At 35.8% G+C, this 17,038-nt stretch overlaps 1 protein-coding gene across 1 annotated transcript in view; it reads right to left on the bottom strand.

Moving 5' to 3' along the window:
• CDH8 (cadherin 8) overlaps window positions 1–17,038 on the bottom strand; it is a 242,569-nt gene that overhangs the window by 60,926 nt on the left and 164,605 nt on the right. Inside the window, exon 7 of the mRNA XM_039218320.1 lies at window positions 6,293–6,414. Coding sequence (XP_039074251.1) covers window positions 6,293–6,414 — 122 coding nt within the window. The remainder of the gene's footprint in view (window positions 1–6,292; window positions 6,415–17,038) is intronic.

The following is a 17,038-nucleotide window of genomic DNA, read 5'->3' as shown; positions in this document are numbered from 1 at the left end:
GGGCGCGTTCAGGGTGGTATGGCCGTAGACTGCACTGGATATTTCTAAAATATGAGAGTTCAGTAGAGGTTAAGGCTCAGGGTCACAAAATTAGTAAATGGTGGAGGTGTGACTCACACTTAGATTATTCTGGTTTCAAATCCTTCCACTGTATTTTTTACTTATGTGTTCCCCTCTGTCAAAGGTCAGCTCTAAAAGTCTTACTTCAGTAAATGACTGTCTTGAAATATATTTTATTATATATGATTTCTTCAAATATTGTTTTATAAATTCTATTAATTTACCATCTCCTTGCTACACCCTCCAAAATGAAAACAGTACTGTATGCATTTTGTTGAGGCCATCAATTTCATCTGTTTTAAAATCAATCCTGTCTCCCTCTTGTGTATGCAGATAGATCCTGAAAAATGCCTGCTGGCAGGGAAGTTAAAATTAAATCTCCTAAATTTATTGTTTCATAAATGCCATATTTTCAATTCACTGTTTCATATTTATTAGAAAAAGACCAACAGAAATTTTTAAAATAAATAAATAAAGTAGGAAATGCATTCATTGCCAGCGTTTATCAACAGATAATTATGTTTACTTTTCTCCTTAAGCTTTATTTCTTTTCACTTAAGACTTTGTGGGATGCTTTTTGGATAACGTGTCTTATTGGTCATAAGAGTTGACATTTTTCTCTTTTGAAAAATGCTCACTCTTGATCACAATCTTACTTGTAAGAAGTATGTAGCACAGGCAATGGATTAAAAAAAGACTGCTTCCTTGGGAAGCACTGCAAAATCCTAGAAAGCCCAAGGACTTGGGAAACTTCAAGAACAGACCTTGAAACCCATGTATGCCACTTTTCATGGCCAGGGGCAGCCTCTCACCCTTTTTCAGCCTTAGCCTTACCCCCTTAATGGTAAAATGCAGTTGTCAACCCCAAACCCTGGAAGTAGTGATGTTGATTGTATGTTGGACGTCTGTCTATATTATGGTATTCATGTAAGCATGCAGCTTTCACAATTCCTTATCCGCATTTCTACTACTACCACCTTAGATCACCAAGTACCTCACCAAGTACTGGTACATAGTTTGTGTTTAATAAATATCATTTACCAACATCTCTCACAGTTACAGCCTACTAAATGTTCTTTCTGCTTGGGGCGCCTGAGTGGCTCAGTTGGTTAAGCGTCTGACTTCGGCTCAGGTCATGATCTCACGGTTTGTGGGTTCGGGCCCCACGTCAGGCTCTGTGCTGACAGCTAGCTCAGACCCTGTTTCAGATTCTGTGTCTCCCTCTCTCTCTGACCCTCCCCTTCTCATGCTGTCTCTCTCTCAGAAATAAATAAAACATTTTAAAAAATCTAAATATTCTTCCTGCTTAATTGCATTTATGCATGTGTGTGTTTTGTGCATGTTATGTGTACATTTTATTCAAAATAAAATGTTTTGTCCAATCTAGGTGTTGCTTACTACATTCTTCTTATTTTTACACTTAGACACATAGATCTTCAATTCTTCAAACAAACCAAGGGTTTCCTCCCTTCAGGGTCTTTGCACAAGCTTATTGTGCTGGCTGGAAGTCTCTTGCTTCCATTCCTTGAATGTCTAGCCCTTTCTCATTTTTTTTCAGATTCAGCTTAATGGATACTCACTTAAAAAGTAACTTTCTCTGACAATACTATATAAAGTAAATGTCTGATTTTTCTTTGTTCCCCTCTGTCTAGATGTGCCAATGTTTCCTTCATCCAGTTTTCAGAATTGAAATTATATTATGTATTCATTCTACTTTTTTTAAATAAGCCCTCTTCCTTATTTAATTCCATTAGGGGGGACTTTTTTTTGTCCTTTTTTACATTGTTTCTCTGGGTCATATTACAATAGTTAGCATCTTGTAGATGCAATATGAAATATTCAATAAATAAATATATAAGTGACTTCTCATTTGAAGAGGTTTGTGCACTATGTCTGTGAGTAAAACAAGTGTTTCCATGGTAATATCTGAGAAGTTAGTTTTTGAAATATTTGTCACTGCTGAATGAAATGAATTAGAACTATGATTCTAAAATTTCGTAAATATTCATTACATGCTAAGCATTGGCTTAACTAGAAATATAGGATATTATTTTCTTCCTTTCTTTGTTGTTTTTATTTATTTATTTTTTTGACCCATGACATTCCTAGGATAAGCCAACTTCATATTGCTACAGTATTGGTCAGAGACAAAGGGGATTAGAAGAGGTAAACCAAAGCGTATTTTTTCAGCCCAGACATAAATAACTTGATGCCAAATAGTATGCCTCAACTTCTATAGAGGGTGATTAAACTTCAATTATATGCCACTAGATTTATTTACAGTAAAAAGGGAAGTTCCTCCCTGAAGGAAAAAAGAGCTGAAGCAGTCTGTGCTGAAGTAGTTCTCAAACAATAAAATATTCTCTGGGGTTAAATAAGAGACCTTGACTCATACCTGGAAATACAACATTTTCAATATAGTCCTTGCATTAGTGAACCATCTGGATCAAATTATCCAAATTACATATGTATGGAAAGCAAGGGGTTAGCATCTGAAATGAAATCCTAGAAAGACCCTTTCAAGGGGATAGGATATAGAAGTTATAGAAGGCCCTCTAACCAGCACTGGTCACTAAAGTTCTCTATTTCTCTTTCATATTTGGTTCTGAGTGTGCTGTTGTCAAGCATAACGAAGGAAGATACTGGTTTCTCCACAGCTGTTACCTGTTCCTCCACCCGTCCAGCCAGATTACCATTCTCTTCAGAGAAAATCTGGTTTATCCCCAGCTGACTCCTTTTCAGCTCTTGATAGATGTTTCCTGTCTCTGGTGGAACAGGTCCTATATTAAGAGGTCTTTTCAGTAAGAGAGCTCCGTTTCCCTTCAGCTCTTCAGCCTCCTTTCTGCCCAGAGGATTTGAGGTATGTTCTTGCAAGTCTATCATTTCTAATTTTATTACGTGTTTGCCAGAGAGAAAACTCTAGAAGGGAAAAAGACTGTTGTTTAGGGCATTGTTTGCCACTAAATCCCCAGCACCTCACCATGTCCTGGTACATAGTTATGTCTAATAAATATTTACTGACTGACCCAAACCTACCATCCTATTAGATACATGAACTATCAGTTATATATTTTGCTTTCTAATTTTGAAATCTTTAACCCATATCGTTATTTCTGTCTTGGCCATTCGATAGGAGTCAGTGGAAAGTATTTTTTTTTATTTTTCCTGTTAAACTGAGGGCCAAGGAATTTGTAAATGATTTTATCATGACATGATTGAGTTGGAGACTAAAGAAATATATTTGTCATCTTAAAACTTTTGAGATAAATTACCTAGAACTATTGGGGAAATTTTTCTAATAACAAAGTAATTAGCAACAGAAAATACTGTATTAACAATTATGTAATAGATTATTTCAGATGATTCTAATGAAAAGGGATTCACAGTGATTTTGTATAATAGGGACTATGAACTTTTTCTGTTATGGTTGGTGGTTACTCTAGGGAAGAATTGAAGAAAAGGTCATACTTCACTTCACAATAATGAGAAGGTGGTAGAAACAGACGTGATTTCCAGTTCTACTTTCAAAGTGAACCTATAACAGTTTCAGCATTGATGTATCATATACTTCCAGAGAAGAGGAAAGTGGTGTCCCTCTTTCCTTGTTAAAAGTTTTTATTGTTTTGATTCTTTGTTTAAAGGAGTCCAATTCAGTGGAAAAGAGCGGTCAAGCACAGGACAATTCTCTGTGTTTGTGTTGATACTGGTTTTCATTTTGTGAGATGTTTTAGAAACCTCTTTCTAGAGGCTCTCTCAGTCCAGGAGGTTTTTACAGACTGAGTGTTTTAGTGGTTTGCCCTTAATTATTACCAATGATCCCCAGCTGCCTCCTCTCCCAGGAAGAAGATCCTCTTTGAGTTTAGCTTCAAATCCATACCTTCCGGACAAACCAAACATTTCAGAGTCTTCCACAAGCCTTTTTCTGAGGCTGTTGTAAAGCAGACATTAAATTTAGTGCTAGTTCAGCTCTTGACATTTGTTTTTCAGTGGTGTGTTATCACCTCATAATGAATATTGTGATTTCAAAGTGAGTCAGTGGTTGTGTTGCATTATGAGAAATAACTGAAAGTACATATGCTGAAGTTACATAAACACACTACTGTTTATGTTGGTAACAAATAATTTTGGAAAATGGTAAGTAAAAATAAGATACTGGAGCCATTAAGAGGCCTACTAATGGTGTAATGAATTACACGTGAGTTCTGACTAGCATAAAGGATTCAAGGAATTCAGAAGTTTTTTTGAACAACTTGATGTGTATCAACCAGTCGTATGTCCAAAACTTAGGCAAGCAATCAAAAATCTGATCTCTTCATGTAAATATTAACTGTACTAAATGTACCTAAACATGTTCATTTGAGAATAAGATAGTGGTAGTAGATACACAACATAAACATATTTTCACATAATGAGTCATTCACTTTGATGTGCAAAAATCATAAAACAAAGAATCAACTTTTTTTTATTTTGATCTTGCATAGGAAAGATGATGAAACAATGTTTTTTTTTTTTTTTTTTTCCTGAGGATAAGAACTGCTGAGGAATCCTTAAAACCTTGGAAATAGTCAAACTCCACAGGATAAATCTCCAGATTCCTAGAGGTTCAAAGGCATGCAGATGTAAATATCACAAGTGAAGCCAATGTGGAATTTTTGAAATTTCAATGCCATTGACTCTCTGAACTGGTGTGATGAGTTTTGCATGAAAATTTGGTTTTATTTAAATTCTAAAGCATTAGATAGATTCTGTGTGATCAACAATGTATGGCTTCAAAGTCTGTGATTGGCTATATTACCCCAGCAATGATCTGGCCCACACAATCATATCCTTGAAACTAACCTGCATAAACTTTAATCCATCTTTTTCTGCCAACTCAATCCTAACTTCTCTAAATTACATTTACTCTGTGTGTGTATGCATACACACACACATTCCACCCTTAAAGATAACAAATGAAAATGTTCAAAAAAAATAGGCCAGAGGGCAATTCCACGTGATGAAATTAGAAAACATTTAAATTAATGTTAGAATTTTTTAAGAGTGTATCACAGCTAAAAGTGACTATTTTGATAACCATATTTATGACATGTAGATGTTTTAACCTAATCACTTCTATTGCCAGAATTTTAGCTGTACTTGGCATGTGTGTGCACATGTGTACTTGTCTCTTTCTGGGAAATGAAAGTGAGGCTAATCCTTCAGATACGAGAGTAGTCTAGGGGAAAATATCCCCTGTTTTACAGGAGCGTTGTGAAATAATTAAATAAAAGTATAGGGCTAGAATGCTGTTCCTTTCTTTAGGTGAAAAAACATCTAACTCTTGTCAGGTACACTACTCGGCAAATAGTAAGTTTAATTCCTAACACCCACATGAGGCACAAGAATAGTTGGATTAACAACTCCAGTGTCATGCTGTCAGCTGCTGTTTATTTAAATTAAAATGTCACCATCCAGAAATAAATTAGGAAGTTGAAAAACGATAAATTTCTTAAACATACAGTACTTTGGCACCTTGTTAAAATCTATTACATTTGTGTTTTTTAGAACTTTACATAGACTATTTCCATTTTGACATTCAGACTAGAGCAAGTTTTGTTTGTGTTCTTCTCTCTTCCCCCCTTCCTTCTTCCCTCTTTGCCTTCCTCTCTCTCTGTTTTTGCCTGTCTTCATTGTCTGTCTATGCTATAGAAGGCAGGTTAAAAGGAAAAATGTTTGATCAGTACACAAAAATTTGTTGCTTTACTTCCACGTCTAAAACCTATTGTTTATCCTATGTTGATCTAAATACATCTACATTTTTTACAGATTTCAAAATTTGCTTTCTACAATTGGTCTTGCTGGGGTTCACTCTTAAGTGTTACTCCTATGGTTGATATGAAACCAATAGGCCCTCCCCATGAGCTTTTTCTTTCACTTGAAGGTTAAAATTCTGTCCCTACCTCTCTAAGACCTCTCTGTTCTATTCATAGCCTGAGATACTTTAAGATCCTTGTTTGGCTCTGGATTCATGGCCCAGCAGGTGGTTCCCTTCAAGAGCCAATTTGGTCATAAGTAGGGAGAATTAACAAACATCTGAGAAAGAAAAATGCTCCTTCTCTGTTCCCATTTGGGTGCTGCTAGCCTGTAACTTTGCAGACCATAAATGATGAGATGCTCACTATAATGCAGGTTAATTAAATATGAGACAGTTGAATACAAACATATTCAGCATTAACAACATGGAGATATTTACTTGGCCGGGTTTTCCATTTTCACATAAAAATGCCTCATATTCGGATGCGAATTCAGGGGCGTTGTCATTGACATCCAGCACTTTAATAGCAACAGGCACTCGTGATATCTGACTGTGGTTCCCTATGGGAAGGAAAAAATAGCATCAGCATTGAGGGTATTTCATTTTTACCGTGCAACTCAACTTTGTTCTTGAAAGCATGTGTGTCTGTTTCAACTTCCCTTAATTAGGGTGTTTTCAACATAGTGATGATGGAATCTGACCATTCAGTAAGGAAAAACAGCACGTGCTTGACTGCTTAAAAAAGGAGAAATTATCATTGCAAACACCATTTGCTGGAGCTTAGCTTTACAAAGACCATGTCTGAAAAACTTAAAAGAGGTTTCCTTGATGAAGAAAGCTTTATTTTAATGGTAAAATCCATTATACAAAAGGGAAAAAATGCTGTGTGAAACAAAGATTTATCTCTTTGTCTTGGGTAGAACACAGGCCCTTTTTGTGCTATTACCATATTTGATTGGCTGTATATTAAAGGTGAACATCAAAAACCCAGGAAAAGGCCAGAACCAAGTCAATTGTTGAAAGAATGTTTTGAACAAGGATTAAAAAAAATATTAAAGATGGGGAATCGTACTTTATATGAATTTTATTTTTTATTAAAAATTGACCTTGGTATCTTTTTGGGTAAGATAAGCCTAAGTCATTTTAATATTGTCATTTTCATCAGTGTAAACAGATAATAATCTGGTAATCTTCCAAGGTCAATTCCAACAGCAGAGAATTTAATGTATAATCCTTAATCCTTAAGTCCTTAAATTTAAAAAGTTACATACGCACCTACGTATGCACAGAAATCTGGCCTACCGATAAATTGCTGACTTTGGCCATGTGACAATTTTTCACTTGTAATAAATGCAATACAGTTTGTACCATGTAATTATAATTAGAGCTCTTGTAAGTGATATAGAATGCATTGGTGATGGCCAGTTACTTGTGTTTCCATGGCACTATTTACATGTAAGGCAGGAGGGGGGATGTGTGTGGCTTTTGAATATGAAGAGACAGACTTGCATTTGATCGAAGTCTTATTTGTGATAATTGATTAAATTAAAATCTCTAAAACATTCACTCTTTGTGTGAAATATGAAAATACTTCTAGTATGAAAATACTTGTAAAGCACACAACAAATAATCATAGCCATGTTAAAAATTTATAGTTTGTTAAACCCACTGGCAATGTTACAATATTCGAATTTAGTTAACTAAAATGGCTGCTCTCCAATGTTCTAATTTGATTAACTCTGGATGGATGAGTATTATCCTGTGGAATTCCTACTGCTTCAGTCATGGAACATAACCTCACTCCCCGAAATCAAGCCAATGGCCTTAAAGGTCTCTTCTTGTACTATTTTATATCTAATGAATGAATTGGTTCATTGAGAGAGGAACTATCGACCTCTCTAGTTTCAATGGAAAGAGTTGTATAAAAAAATCACATGACCCTAAGGGAAGGAACTTCTATTTTATCTTTGGTCTACTTGTGTAAGGTGGATAAATAGGTTGTAAGGTATTGTAAATACAACATTATTGTAACCTTAAAGATTTATACCTTTTTCCTAGGTGGACCATGAGTTGGATAGCAGCTGCTAGAGAGAAAAGGGAACCTAGTGTTTGCACTAAATAGCAAGGTTTGGGGCCCCAGTTTTGCCTTGTACTGCCTACATGATCCTCAATAAGTTCCTCAACCTTTTATTTCTGAGAAAATTGAAACTGAAAAACTTAACACTTTATTTCCAGGATTATTATAAAAGAAAACATGAAGTGCTCAGATAGTATTAGGCACATAGTCTTGGGCATTTGAGCCTTTGCCCTTTGTAACTGTCAGCATGATCAGTACCATGCATACTGTTTAGTATGTGCAGTAAGATATTTCACATAATTAAATCTTCAATCCTACATAAATTATAACTGTATAGAATGTAAGTATGAATTACATTAAATTCAATGTAATTGCCATATTTTGATGGGAGACAGTTAAAAATTAACTCGAAGATAGAGTTTTGGACTCCCAAATATAAAACCTTTGCATAGCATAATACTGATGAACTTCAAAAACAAAGTATATTAAGGTAACTAATCGTGGCCTTTTCTTCAAGAATACTTAGTCTTATTCTAAATCTTTACCTCATGAATGACCACTATTTGAAGTTTGAGTACAAATATCACATACCAAAATCGATCTATCATGAACATTCTCAGAATTGTACAATAATTTGCAAACCTCCCTGAGAGACTGAACAGTTTAAGTTCCATATTTTTGTTCAAGGTACTATTTCATCCAAGTACAGTCCCTTAAACTGACTTATTTTGTAATTCTCTACCTCTCTAACCATTCAACTAATAACCAGTGATCAAAATAGGCTTAATAAGTAGCATATATATAATAGATAGTGAAAAATAGTGCATACTTTTTGGAAACTATTAAGTACAAGGAAAAACTTTGTATCCTACTGCTTTAAGTATGATTTTGCTCCTTGGAAAGTGAGGAAATGCTAACCTCGAGGCAGATTCACAGACAATGGATGATTGGTCAACTCTGCCAAACTGATGGTCTTTGTTTTCCCTTTTAGGATGCACACACCTGACAGGCAAACATGCATACACAATTTTTTCCCCTCACAATTATGGCAAAGAATAATTATGCTAAAGCTGGTGTTCTTTTCTCCTCTTGATCTCAGAGTTGGAAAAAATTGTAGTTATCTTTCATATCTAGATGGGCAATAGGTGGCAAGATTCTAGCACAAACACTAAAAGCTCCATGAGCTTTTCCATGGGATAATTCTCAACATGAAGGTACTATCCATTTTCTCATATGTAGTATCAGGGATAAGGTGTTTAAAACTATTCCAGGGCTCAGAGCCTTAATGTTGTGGTTAGAAGTAATGTGGGATGGGCAGCTATCACTTAATACTGTTAGGAGAGCTTGAATGACAGAAGGTTCTTCTAATTAAGGTTTTTAATTTTTCTCCATACTTCTATGAGTAAATAATTTCTGGTAAGATAATAGACAGTGAAGTAAATGATTTTTTTTCCTTCATTTTGGCCTGTGGAAAACGCAGAACTAAATGTGGAATCCACTTCACACAACTGGAAAGAATCCCTTACTATGTATTTGGTGTATTATGTTGACCCAAATCCAATGCATATTTTACATTTATTTAAAAATGCCCAAATTTACTAAACTCATATTTTATTACATACTTAAATTTGATATATTTTGAGGTGTTTGCTTTTGACTTAGTAGTTTACAGTATACCTTATTAAAAGAAATCTAAATTGTACCCCCTGGTACTATGCTAGTGGATGGTTAGAATTTCTGTAAGCTTAGTGCTTACATAAAACATAATGGACCGTTAACCCTAACAAAATAATACAATCCCTTCTCTTTTTAACTGTGGAATTCCTGATTATCTTAAGATTCAGCCCAAACATCTCTTCCCAAAAGACTTTCTAACACACAGTTCAGGTTGGTTTTTGTTTTTGACTTGTGGCATGTAAACATGAGGATAACCACTATCCCATTTCCCATAAAAACCAGTTAAAAATTTTCATTTTAAAAATCTAATTAATTTATTTTTGAGAGAGAGAGGGAGACCATCTGAAGCAGGCTCCAGACTCTGAACTGACAGCACAGAGCCTGACAGAGAACCTGAATCCACAAACAGTGAGATCATGACCCAAGCCAAAGTCAGATGCTTAACCGACTGAGCCACCTGGGTGCCTCCATATATATATATTTTTTTTTTTTTTTTAATTAGAATTTTAAGCCGGCTCCAGGCTGAGCACAGAGTGTGACATGGGGCTTGATCTCATGATTCTGGGATCATGTCCTGAGCTGAAATCAAGTTGGATGCTCCACCACTGAGCCACCGAAGCACCCTGAATGACACAGACACATATTTTTTTTAAATTAAAGTCTGTGGAAAATGTCCTAAGTGCATACAATAAATAAAAATATTTATTCAAGAAAACCTGAATGTTGGTAAGAGAATCCTGTGGTATTTGAATCAAGACCTGCTTCCTTCCCTTACCATTACAGCTCAGGACAATGAGAAATCTACTCTGGACAAACACAACCAAGAGCACAGCTAGTCAAGGGATATATACCCAGAACTGCTCATATACCTGTTGCTCACACTAAATTTGGGGCAGTTGCTGGTTGGGGGCTGCCCTTTTCCACCAAGTCCCTACTCATGGGACACACTTAAACTTTTGATAGGGTCTCACTGAGGATGGTGGGCCCTGATCTTCCTTGCCATGGCTCATAAAGGGAAGTTTCATGCTGAGAGAAGTGAACCAAGAAGACTCAAGGCTATTACTCTTCTCCACCAGACTCTACCAACACAGGAGACACCACTCCTAAAGCAGTGTCACTTAGAAAGCCTTGGCTGAGTCATTTTGTCTGGGGTTGAGTCGAAGAATGAAACGTAAAGCACAAAGAACTGAATCTTTTAGAAAGAATGGACATCATTTCTAAAGGAATGTGGAAAAGATCAACACCAGTGATTATCTCCAAACAGTGGAGATTGTTGCTACTTGCTGGAGGCAGGGCAGCCAAGGCATTCTTTGGTTTTAGTTCAAGAACTCCAATCTCTGCCTCGATGTTCACAGGGATTTTTTTTTTTTTCCCCGCTTGCCACGTTTTCTACTTTTCTGTCTCTAATAAAGACACTTATTACGGATTAAGGCATACACAGCTAATCAAGGATGACTTCATCTTAAAATCTGCAACTTCATCACATCTGCAAATCCCCTTTTTTCACATAGCACATTCACAGGTTCCTGGGGTTAGGACCTGGACTTCTATTTTTGGGGGCTGCCACTTAAGCCCCTATATTCCTTCTTCTCAAAAGCTAGGACCTTTGTGACTAAATAGAATGATACTATCACAAATGTGCTCCTGTCCTAGAAAGCAAAGATATGTATAAATACTTGAGTTGTCCCTGCTTCTTTGAATTCATTCTTCAACACAATATATAAGCTCAAGGATGTTGAAAAAGCTCATAACTCCCTCCTGAGATTTTTGATAACATCCTTTTGTCATTCATTCATTTATTTTCTCATTCTCTGCTCTTTATTTATCCAATAATGTTCTAGTAACTGTTTTCCCAGTTACTAAGACAAAGCTCTTACAATCAAGGAGTCCACGGTAATCTAGGTGATACATTACAATGGTTTTATACCTTCATCTATCTTACGAAATAATCCTTTACAAAATGCAGAAGAACATAGGAGGCTGAGACCTTGTACTATAGTCAGAGGAAAGATTTGAACCAGGAAATAACCTTTGAATTAGCTTTAAATAATGAGTAGAAATACCCTAGGTAAAGAAATGTGGACAGATCTTTCAGATAGAATTAGCCACATTTGAAAAGGCTCAGAAAGCTGGAGACCATGCCGTCACCAGTATGTCACCCTAATTTTAAGAGCATCCAGAGAAGTAATTGATGGTGATGCCAGAACACAAAGCTGAGGCCATATCAGGAAGTTTTCTGTCACATGTTGATGAGTATGGGCTGTATTATGTGATCACTATGAAGCCATTGAACTCTTTCTTGAGACTTATAATTTTAAAATGTTACCATAAAGCAGACAGGCAAACAAAGTTAACATTGGCTTTATTTTGTTTTCTGAAGTATATGCTGTCTCAGAAATTTACTAATTATTTCTTGAAATTGTTAAAATAGAAAACAATGAAATAAGGAAACTAGTGCTAGTGTCCCCCAAATACCCCAAAACGTGTTACCATTATCTACATTAGATGAACATGCATGATTGAAATTATTGCAAGTGTCATATTTAAATGCTGAAGATTCACTTTTATCTAAATTAATGAAATTATGGCAGTTCAAATTTTAAAGATATTACAGAGCAATAAAATTAATTAGATAAGCTTCTGAGGAAATTATTCATGTCCTTTGTGACTGGCCCCAAAATGTTTGCCTTTCATCTGATAACAAACATTAAATATAAAGATATTATAATTAGAAACTTGATTAACATTCATTAAAAATTAATTTTCTAAACACAAGAGATGTGACAAAGTGGTCTGGAAGGAAAAGCCTGTTTCAGTTGGCCACAAAAGTCAGACTGTTTTCACATATGATGGAAGAAAAAAATGAAATGGCACCTAGTGTAAACAACTCCTTGACTTCTACCACTTGAATTGTAGTGACTTCCTGTCACCTCTCTGTCACAGAGCCTCATGAATTGCCCATTAATTTTGCCCTTTTATAATCAAAAGTAATGGAATTCTGCCAAGTCTAAGTTACTTGGGAATTTGCTTCTAACTAGTTTCCATGAGCTGTTTTTGCAGACATCGATTGAAATAAACAGCCTCTCTTTTTCAGACTGTAAGAGAGAAAAAATGATTTGACCAATTTAGATATACTGGTGGGGCTCAATAAATAATTCTTGAGCCTTCTACAAGTACAAGGATGGAAGCCATGAGCAGTAAATTACAGTCAACAGGGGAATGCAAAATAAGAGAATTTATAATTGAATAGGGATGAGAGGAACAGTGGAAGTTTATAAAATAGGAAGATATGAACTGAATATGTGATAGAAGAAGATAGCAAGTTAGGACATTTAAAACAAAACTGATAAGAATGTGAAAGAAAGTCTTGGAAAAGGATTTTAGGAGCAGACTTAGGTGCTCTAGTGACGAAAGATAAAACTTGTTGAGGTCTATTATGCCCATCAATGACATGATAATTTCTAAATTGCTAGTGGATGGTTTACCAATCAATAGGGTATTAAATAGGAACAACTTTGGAATGTAATTAACCAGTGGATATCAGCATAGGAGAAATGCTGCTGGGGATAGTTTTGTTAGGTTATTCTCTCTACAATATAATTTTTACAAGTTACCCTTTCACTATCATGACAACAGTGCTGATGTGTTGGTTCAGTCTTTTGACCCCTTCCAATACATACCAAGAAATTTTTGCCTTCTAGAATGTATTGATGGCAGAGCTGACCACCAGAATTTTCATAAATTTTTATTACATAATTGTGAAAGTTTTGGCAAGGCAGAATATAAAGGAGACACTCTATTTTACTCCATAAAATCTCTGTCATATTTACAGAATAGTTGAGAATTTTAGAACTGAAATCAGATGGGGGCTTTAGTATCAAATAAAGCTCATAAGTCCTACTTTTCTAGTATCTAAATAAGGAGTGCTCTCAATAAAGGGAGAGAAATGCTCTCTCCTGAGGGAAGTGTGGATTTAGACATTTTTAAATGGCTTAAACTCTCTGGAGAAAATAACTCCAAAGGGTGACTTTGGTTCAAGTCTTCACTGACCCCATCTGGTTTTCCTAACTGCTAAAAAGCATGCTACTTGGCTACACCATTTTCAAACACTCTCCAAATGGGGAGAAAATGTGTAGCTCTTACTTATTAGATTCATCTTACATGAACGTAGAAATTATAGAGTCCTGCCTAAACATGTGGCAAGTCCTCCACTCCACCCTTTTCCTGTCTATCTGCATTAACCCTCATTATCCTTTTCCTCCGATCAAGTGTTGAGGTCCTTAAAACTAAGTAATTTATGGTTGTAAAGTTATGATTCCCAGGAAAAAAGTTTTCAAGCCATTGAGGTGATAACTTTTTGAACCTCTTGCAGTCTATATTTTTAATAAATGTAAAACTTTAATAGTTACATTTTAAACAAAGACAACATCTATGTCCATTTATAAATGAAAAGTCACTATTAATGAGAACAGCTATTCTCCATTTTTCTCTCAATATCTACTATAAATTATTACCTACTTATTTTGTTTTTTATTTAATATAATTTTTTGTCAAATTGGCTAACATACAGTGTGTAAAGTGTGCTCTTGGGTTTTGGGGTAGATTCCTGGGGTACATCACTTACATACAACATCTAGGGCTCATCCGAACAAGTGCCCTCCTTAATGCCCATCACCCATTTTCCCCTCTCCACCACCTCCACCATCCACCCTCAGATTGTTCTCTGTATTTAAGCGAGAATTTAAACTGTAAAAGCGTGGTTTGCCTGCCTCCCTCTCTGTAACTATTTTCCCCCTTCTCTTCACCCATGGTCTTCTGTTAGGTTTCACAAGATCCACATGAGTGAAAACATATGGTATCTTTCTCTGACTGACTGACTTCACTCAGCATAATACCTTCCAGTTCCAACCACATTGCTGCAAATGGCATGATTTCATTCCTTCTCATTGCCAAGAATTATTCCATTTTATGTATAAACCACATCTTCTTTATCCATTCAGCAGCTGACGGACATTTAGGCTCTTCCCATAATTTGGCTACTGTTGAAAGCACTGCTATAAACATTAGGGTACATGTATCCCCATGAATCAGCACTCCTGTATCCCCTGGAGAAATTCCTAGTAGTGCTATTGCTGGGTCATAGAGGAGTTCTATTTTTAGTTTTTTGAGGAACCTCCACATTGTTTTCCAGAGGGGCTGCACCAGTTTGCAACAGTGCAAAAGGGTTTCCTTTTCTCCACATCCTCGCCAGTATCTGTCGTTCCCTAAGATGTTAATTTTAGCCACTCTGACTGGTGTGAGGTAGTATCTCAGCGTAATTAATATCTACTTTTAATTGTGCAGGCTTACACAATTTGTTTCTTCTATTGTCTATATTTTTGTTTTTGCATGTATGTGTACATGCATATGTGTTTTTCAGTTTGTTTTGTTTTAGATCTGTGGATCGCTTTTGCTCAATTTCTGACTCAATTAGTGGCTTTCTCCTTGTACAGTCCTAAATATATCTTTCTGACCTTCTCACACATCTCCTCTTCCTCCCAACTACAACACATAAGGAAATAAAATTCTGTGTTGAGTTTATAACTCCCATGTCCTCTTTGATAATCTAAGTCTTCTTTCAAAAATCTTTCCTTTTACTCTGCCAACAAAATTACATTACACCTCTATTACCAAATCCTCAGTGGATTTTCTTTTCATTCTAATTATTTCAAATAGGATTGATTCGAGATTATTGGAACTGAATTTCTTAAAGTTACTTTTACAATGCAATTGAGTTTAAATCCCTTATATATTCAAATATTAATTAAGGAGACACACTTTCAGAGGGATTGATATATATATCCAATATTAAGTTCAAATGTTCATTCAGCACCAGCTTATAATAACAGTTATATTTAATACATATACATGCATGCACACAAAACAAACTTTATTAGAGAAGAAAGCTAATACTGTAAACTGCCCCGCACTTATTGCATGATCTGGTATGTACCATATCTTTGGGGTTTGTTGGGTTACTGTGAAGATATTTTCTCTCAAATGTAAATATATACTCTGGGTATGTAAGATCTGAAATCCTATGATAAGAGAGAAATATCGTATGTAGTAAAGAAGTATCAATTCTTTTTTTTTTTTTAATTTTATTTATTTATTTTTGAGACAGAGAGAGACAGAGCATGAGCAGGGAAGGGAGGGAGACACAGAATCCGAAACAGGCTCTGAGCTGTCAGCACAGAGCCCGACGCGGGGCTCGAACCCACGAACCATGAGATCATGACCTGAGCCGAAGTTGGACGCCCAACCGACTGAGCCGCCCAGGCGCCCCAAGAAGTATCAATTCTTGAACATCCCAGGACTCTCAGAAAAGGTATATTATATGGACTCTAGTCATCTTGCTCATATTTATGCAAAGCTAAGATGTGGTAAAACTGAAATGTGATTCCAGGACAGTCTGACCAACAAGTAAACAAACAAATAGGAACAAAACTAATTTTTCCGCACAGGCTTTTTAAAATATAGTACTTATAAAACATAATCTTAGAGGCGCCTGGATGGTTCAGTCGGTTAAGCATCCGACTTCGGCTCAGGTCATGATCTCACGGTTCGTAGGTATGAGCCCCTGCGTTGGGCTCTGTGCTGACAGCTAGCTCAGAGCCTGGAGCCTGCTTGCAATTCTGTGTCTCCCTCTCCCTCTGACCCTCCTTTGCGCGCGCGCGTGCTCTCTCTCTCTCTCTTTCTCTCTCTCTCAGAAATAAAAAACATTAAAGAAAAACATAATCTCAAAACATCATACCAACTTGAATATAAATCACTCCTCTCAAAATACAAGACCATAATAAACAATATAAAAGGTTTGATTTTTTTCCATTATCATGAAATTTTCTATTAGTGAATTTATTTAGAGAGAAACATAGTAGCCATATTTTTTTTCAAAGTTCCTGGGATGGCTCCCCTAAATTTTTTGTGTAGGGTCAACATTGGTAGTTGCAGTCAGCTATGCAAACAAGAAAGCATATAAATCTTAAGGTTTTATTTCAGTAGTTTTTTATAAAATGAACAAACCCACGTTAGCCACCGTCCAGATCAAGACCACCATCATAACCAGCTCCTACAAAGCCTCTCATGTACCCCATGTCAGTCATTCTGTTTATTATGTAACCTCTTCTGTTACTTAAAACTGTATTAGTTTGCCTTCCTCACAATTTTATAAAAATTAATGTACAATAGGCTTCTTTAGCTCCATATAGCAATTGTTAATTGATTCCCATAGTTGTATGTAACTACAGTTTATTTTTCCTACTACTTTGAAAATAATTTCATTGTATAAATAAACCACAATGTATTCTCTTACTGGTAGAAATTTGGGCCATTTCAGTCTCAGTCTCTTTGAAAGTACTACTATAAATAACTTCTGTATGTCTTTGGTGCAC

The sequence above is a fragment of the Hyaena hyaena genome, unplaced genomic scaffold, assembly GCF_003009895.1.
Source record: "Hyaena hyaena isolate Hyena2069 unplaced genomic scaffold, ASM300989v1 scaffold_749, whole genome shotgun sequence".
Classification (NCBI taxonomy): domain Eukaryota; kingdom Metazoa; phylum Chordata; class Mammalia; order Carnivora; family Hyaenidae; genus Hyaena; species Hyaena hyaena.
The sequence above is the reverse complement of the archived record's forward strand: the minus strand, read 5'-3'. Positions and strand labels throughout refer to the sequence as shown.